Source organism: Chinchilla lanigera, unplaced genomic scaffold (genome assembly GCF_000276665.1).
Source record: "Chinchilla lanigera isolate Chin_1 unplaced genomic scaffold, ChiLan1.0 scaffold00176, whole genome shotgun sequence".
Taxonomy (NCBI): Eukaryota; Metazoa; Chordata; class Mammalia; order Rodentia; family Chinchillidae; genus Chinchilla; species Chinchilla lanigera.
Window position 1 is genome coordinate 1,132,858 of NW_004955577.1, and position 6,780 is coordinate 1,139,637.

At 47.1% G+C, this 6,780-nt stretch overlaps 1 protein-coding gene across 2 annotated transcripts in view; it reads right to left on the reverse strand.

Annotated features, from left to right (window-relative positions):
• Tmem11 (transmembrane protein 11) overlaps positions 1-6,780 on the reverse strand; it is a 13,793-nt gene that overhangs the window by 6,505 nt on the left and 508 nt on the right. The window contains exon 1 of one of the 2 annotated variants that reach the window (XM_005413989.2): positions 3,550-3,677. The exons of the other annotated variant lie outside the window; for it this stretch is intronic. Within the exon in view, the coding sequence (XP_005414046.1) occupies positions 3,550-3,551 (2 nt within the window). The 5' untranslated portion in view covers positions 3,552-3,677. Of the gene's footprint in view, positions 1-3,549; positions 3,678-6,780 lie in introns of those variants that run through there. 2 annotated transcript variants of the gene reach the window in all.

The following is a 6,780-nucleotide window of genomic DNA, read 5'->3' on the forward strand; positions in this document are numbered from 1 at the left end:
GGTTTCTGCCTGAGACAGTACATCTGGGCCAAGGTAAGGTTAGTTTTCTACTTGTTAAACTGAGTGATAAGCACAAAGTTTATTTTATTTTCCTGATACTAGGGATTGAACCAAGGGTGTGCTAAGCTACCTCCTCAGACCTTTTCATTTTTATTTTAAAATAGAGTTTCCCCAAGTTGCCCAGGCTGGCCTCAAGCTTGCAATCCTCCTGCCTTAGCCTCCCAAATATCTGGGATTATAAATAGGCATACCTGCTACTATTTTTAATAGTGATAAAATGCACACATAAAATTTACTAACTTAATTTGAAACATACAATTCAGAAGTATTACGTATATTCACACTATTGTACAACCAATGTCCAGAACTTTTTCATTCTACAAAACCAAAACTCTGTATCAATTAAACAACTGCCCGCTACTCCTAGTCCCTGACAATCACCACTTTACTTTTCAGTCTCTATGAATTTGACTATTCTTGGGGCTTCCTGAGTGGAATCACTGTGTCTGTCCTTTTGTGACTGGCTATTTCACTCAGTACAGTCTCTTCAAGGTTTGGCCATATTCTACTCTGTACCATAATCTCCTTCCTTTTAGGACTGAGACTCCACTGTACAGCTACATTATTCTTTGTTTATGTATTCATCTGCCAAGGGGAACCTGGGTTGTTTCCACTTTTGACTATTGTACTACAAGTACAATACAATATTATTGTACCACAAGTTCATGTTCAAATCTTTGGATATATACCTAAAAGTGGAATTGCTGGATTACACTTTTAATTTTTTGAGGACTGCCATGCTGTTTTCCACAGAGACTATGCCAGTCACTCTACCTTCCCACCAACACTTCATAAGAGTTCCAATTTTTCTAAGTCCTCGCCAACTTAGTTTCTTCTTAACAACCATGCTAATGGGTACGAGGCCTTCTTCACGTAGTGGTGACCTTTAAAGTTTTTCTTCTTGCTTTTCGTTTCTTTCCTGAAGAAAGAAAGACAGAGACAGAAAGAGAGACAGAAAAAGGGAGGGAGGCAAAGGGAAAGAGAAGACAAAGAACAGGAGAGGAGAGAGGGAAGAGGGGAGAAAACAGAAAAGAAAAAAGTACTTCCTTTATAATGGGGAAAAATAATTGTAAAATTTTCTCACAAAGAAAAATCTCGTTCAATAATTTCTATCTCTTGGAGTAAAAAGACTTCCACGGCCAAGAACAGCAGGAGGCAGCCACTTCCCGCCCTGGACTCTTCTTAGTAACCATGGAGGAGACCCAGGGACGAGGCTACCAGCCTCTCTGTCTGGTAACAAGAGACCCTCAAGGCTGACGTGTGCTGGTATCTATCATACCCCTGTAGTCCTTCCACAGAAGTGGAGAAAACTCCCATTTCCCTGTTTCACTCAAGCAAGCACCGGCCACTGTGCCCAACAAGCTTCCCTCTTTTTTTTTTTAATCTTGCTAGACCCAGAAAAACCCTATGTATCTATAGTGCCTTTAGGCCCACTTCCCACAGTGGGGCCCTGGGCACTTAGGCAGGATTCAAGTGAGAATTTAGATCTAAAACACGAAGGGATGATTGAGCTCCTTGATGGCTGAGACTTTTTCCTCACAGCATCCCCAGCAATGGGCCTGAACCTAACAGGTTTCCAAAAGATATTAGTGCAAGGGGAGAAGAGAAACAATGGTAATTAAGAGAACTTGTGCCTGAGAAATTAAAGTAGGTCCATGTCAGGTTCACTTCATAAACATGTGGTATGAGGTGCTAGACTGTACCTCCATCCCCGCCCCCAGGTCCAGGAAACCCACTTTTGGCTAACCAAGCACTGCTTCCTCAGGCCCCTAAAGGAAGGAAAAAGATTAAGCAGTCAAATCCTATGCCTCTGATTTAAAGGTCAGTGCAGACAGAGAGGCACAGGTAGACAGACCCAAATATTGAGCACGGTTCCAAACAGTCCAAGGAACTCTTCTTACAGGGCACCTGAGGCTTTGAACTGTCTCAGAGACAACCGCGTACAAGAAGTCTCTCTCTCTCTCTCTCTGTCTGTCTGTCTGTCTCTCTCTCTCTCTCACACACACACACACACAGTGGTCTAGAAACTGAGCAGCTCTTCTGCCTGGGGAGTAAGAACAGAGTGCCAAGTACAGCGTCAAGAAGCCAGGGCTCAAGCTCCCTCACGTAAGTACTAGTACTGTGTCCAGGAACAAAGCGCCTTCCTACTTGGAGCCAGCGTTTCCATGTCACGTAGGGCCAAAGGCGCTCTCCTAAAGCACTGCAGTGACATTAGGGCCTGGGCCAGGTATGCAAACCAAAGGGGACCACAGTAAACCACTGCCCAGTGTAAGGCCCCTGTGGCTATTTACATTAATTAATTAATTTTGGTACCAGGAATCAAACTGAGGACCTTGCGCTTGCCAGGCAGGTGCTGTGCTGCTGAGCTACATCCCAGCCCCTTAAATTTAAATTATTTTCAATTAGATTACATTTTCAAAATGCAGCCCCTCAGACACACTGCCCACATTTCAAGTACCCAATAGTCACAAGTGGCTGACAGCTGCCCTGATGCCGTGCAGGAAAGTTCTTCTGCACAGCCTCATCAACTGTTAGGTTCCTCAATGGTTACTGGCTTTCCCCAAGAACGCTACGCCCACAAACTGCTGCTGGCACCAGGACACAACATGGTGGCAACTGGGAGGTTCCTCTGTGCCTGCTCATGGACCACTTCCGACCACTTCCCACAGCCCCTTGGCTCACAGAGGAAGACATGCCTGCCCAGGCCGAGCTAGGGAAGCGTGGGCCTCACTCAGGCTCAGCCTCACCCACCTCCCTCTTCTCTGGACACAGGATAAGGTTTTCCTCCTCAGAAAGGTAGGGCTCCACTGGAATGTAGCTGGAGTGAACCACAGAGGCACAAATCAACGCACCTGAAAGGCAAACTGCCTGAGTGAATAAAAAAATAGAAATGTCTCAAGCAAATGTCAAGGTGCATTAATGTCAAAGAGGCTAAGCCACTGCAGAGCCTAACCTAACCCTTTTAGTGCGACACACAGAATGTGTGGTGCGGCTGTGGGCGACGCGGCTCTTCAGAACAGCCTGCGCAGAAGAGCTGGCCCAGGCAGCTGCACATGAAGAGACTCGGTACAAACCCTGTGCCTGCCCATCCCCTCAGACCAAGAGGAAAGCAGCCAGGCGTGGTGGGCACACCTGCAATCCCAGCGCTCGGGAGGCTGAGGCAGGAGGATCGTTGAGAGTTCGAGACCAACCTGGGCTACAAAGCGAGCTCAAGGCCAGCCTGAACTGCACAGCGAGACCTTGTCTCAAAAAGACAAAAAAAAAAAAAGGGTGGCAGAGAAGGATGCAGAAGTGACCCCACAGTAACCCCATGGAACTAGCTGCCTAACAAATGCTGGTGCAGATGGTTGCAGAGCCTGGAGTAGAGAAGGTAGCAGAAAACTGTCCAACCCTGGAAGCTAAATACCCCAGGCTGCCCTGCCTCATGCTCAGACACGGATCAAATACATCTTCATATAACAGGAATTCAGAGCATAGGGCTATACTCACATTCCAATACACACGGAGAACTCAGAGATGCTCAGAGGCCCTGAGAGAGCAGCACCAAGCAGCCCAAGCAAGACAGGTGGGGCTGTCTGTGAGCTGGTCCAGGCTGGCACACAAGTAGCAGAACACACAGATACCTGCTCTGTACTTTCCTAGATGTGCAAGCGTGTCTCAAAGACGCCGGCAGGACAAGTGGCAATCTGTATGATGTGCTTGCTGCCAGTATGCTCAATTCTGGACAAGAATTCAAGTTACAGCTCAGAGTCTGATCTTCATTACAAATACTGTTGAGTCCCTAGATTTAATGGAGTGGAGAGAAAAATCAACATGTAAGCAACTATTAGTTTGCTATTTCTACCCCTCCTATTTTAGTCTAGAGACCAGCATTGTCATACCTATACAACGTTCTGCAGTGATGGAAATGCTCTCTACCTGTGCTGTCCAACTTGTAGCCATAGCCAATTATTGCTACCAAGCACCTGCAACATGGCTGTTTGAGACTGAGGAGCTGAATTTTCCATTCTATTTAATCTTAATTAATTTAAATGTAATTGTCACCAAGCATGGTAGTACCTGCCTGTAATCCCAGCACTCAGAAGGCTCAGGCAGGAGAATCACTGTTAGTTCAAGGTCAGCCTGAACTGCATAGTGAAATCCTGTCTCAAAAAAAAAAAAGAAAAGTAACTGTCACATGTTGCTAGTGGCTACTGAACTGCTAGGATAGTTCAGTCACTTAGCTCTGATGCTACAGCTGTGTTTCCAGACTCAAGAACCAAGAAAGTCAGTCCACCTACTACATGCTGTGAGCTGACAGTGTGGCACTAGGCAGGCCTTTAAATACAAAGCATGCGCCACAGTCGGCAGCCACTGATGATTCTGCCAACTTTGTGAAAATGCTGCTCTGTTCTGCTTGAGCCCCTACCCCAGATAACATTTCCCTCAGTTTTAGCATAAAGCAGATGCCAACCAGGTGTAAACAGCAGCTCAGGAAAGTGCTCTTACAGTGGAGCTGAAATCTGAGTCGGTCTGAATGTGTCATGGAACAAAGTCATTAGGAGCCATAACAGCCCTACTTCAGTTATGAGGGCCAATAATAAACCTGGGCCTCATAATGTATGGTGCTGGGCTGTCAATTAATCCAGTTCACCCCACCCAGTCATGCCACCAACTGAGTAGGAGTGGAGGTATGCCCTAGAGCCAGCTCACAGGCAAGGGCAGGTTGTGCTTCCATATCCTGCTCAGCAAGGGAAGATCTCAGGGAAGATGGACTTAAGGCAAACTCTCCCATGGTACCTGGCTAGGGCCTTACAGCAAAGGGGGCAAGCGTCAGCCTCTAGCCACACCCCAGCATCAGGAAAGAAAGCAGCTGGTGACTCTCCAACTGCAGAACCAGACACCTCCTCACTCCTGGCTGACACACATCTGTATGTGAGCAGAGCCTTGAGTTCACTGCCAAAATTGCAACCAGAACACCTATGGGGACCAGGCTGGTTAACTACAATAAGTCTGCCAGTGAAGGACACTGAACCACAAAGCACTTATTCTGACAGAAGAGTCGACCAATACCCAGCTTTGCTAGGTCTTCCTGTGAAATCTGTTGAAAACTAATTTCAGTTCTCTCAAAGGCTATTGAGGGGGATGGAAATGTGGCTCAGTGTAGAACACTTGCTTAGCATGCACGAGGTGTGGATTCCCAGCACTGCAAACAAAACAAAACAAAAGCCAGGGAGGCTCAACAAGGACGGTTCCGGCCATAAACTGGTCAGCAACTCTTGAATTAACATGTGTCTCAAGTCAAAGGAAAAGCCGGGCGTGGTGGCACACGCCTGTAATCCCAGCAATAGGGAGGCCGGGAGGCAGAGAGGCCGGGAGGCAGGATCGTTGTGAGTTCGAGACCATCCTGAGTTACAAAAAGTGAGCTCAAGGACAGCCTGAACTGCATAACGAGACTTTGTCTCAAAAGGACAAACAAACAAAAACAAAACAAATCAAGTCAAAGGAAAAGTAATTCCCAGTGTCTATTTTCCTAGAGCAGTAAAAGTTTACTTTCTTTTTTTTTTTTTTTTTTTTTTCAGTTTTTCTCCGGTACTGGGAATCGAACTCACGACCATGTGCTTGCCAGGCAGGTGCTTTGCCGCTGAGCTAAATCCCCAGCCCCAGCAGTAAAAGTTTAATGGCACGGCTCCTACGATAAGTTTGGACTTCAGTGTTTTAATGTGGAACTGAACCCAGGACCTTTGCATGGAGCTACATCCTCAACACTTTTTAAATTATTTTAATCTTTAAAAAAAAATTTTTTTTTTTAAATCCTGAGATAGGCTTTCACTGAATCGCCCAGGGGCGCTCAAACTTTCCACCCTCTTGCCTCAGCCTATCAGAGTGCTAGGATTACAGGCCTGCATCACATGCCCGGACGCCTGCACTACTTTTGAGGCATCCCCACTTGGCCCTTTCAGTTGTTTTTATCCATGAAGAACACCTCTCTCTCTGATGCTGAGCCCTCCAAGCAGTTCATTTCCTATTACTGCACAATCAGTGTCTGTGATAAAAATCTTTAAAGCGCTGGGTTTTAACGACATCTGGAAACCACGGAGGTAATTCTTTTAATGGTCTCTAAGAAATACCAGGTGGGAATTAGACAAACTCCTTGCCACTGCACTCCAAGGAAGAGGAAATGCAGGATGAACAATGCTGGATAACTGTAAGCTGAAGAATGTAAGCTGTCATAACCGCCAAAAAGGAAAAAAACCTGGGCTGGGAGAGGATAGAATCAATCACAGAAAAGGGACAACCCAGGGTCGCTGTGAGAACTTTTCTGTTTGACAACCCGTCCCCAAACAACCAAAAAAGCAAAACCAAAACTCCCCTTTCTCCTGAGCTCTTCTATGCCAATCAAACTTAGCAAATCGGACAGAATCGTTTAACGCAGGCGGCTGTACAGATACACAATCACCCCTCTTCCAAATTTCTAGTGGCTAAACAGCTTCTACTAACAAAACACGCTTCCAGGAGCAAAACTTGCGAGCTCAACACGGAAACGACCCCAGTCTGTCCCTGCGGAAACTGAGGCCCGCCCCGCAAGCAACAAGCGCCGGGCACTCTCCTGGCACTGGGCGAGGTCACGGCAAAGGACTCCCGGCCGGGAGCCCCGCACGGAAACCCCAGCCGGGCGCAGCGCCGCCCTGGCGAAAGCGCCCGGCCTCGGCCGAGAGCGCGGACGGCGGAGGGTCAGGC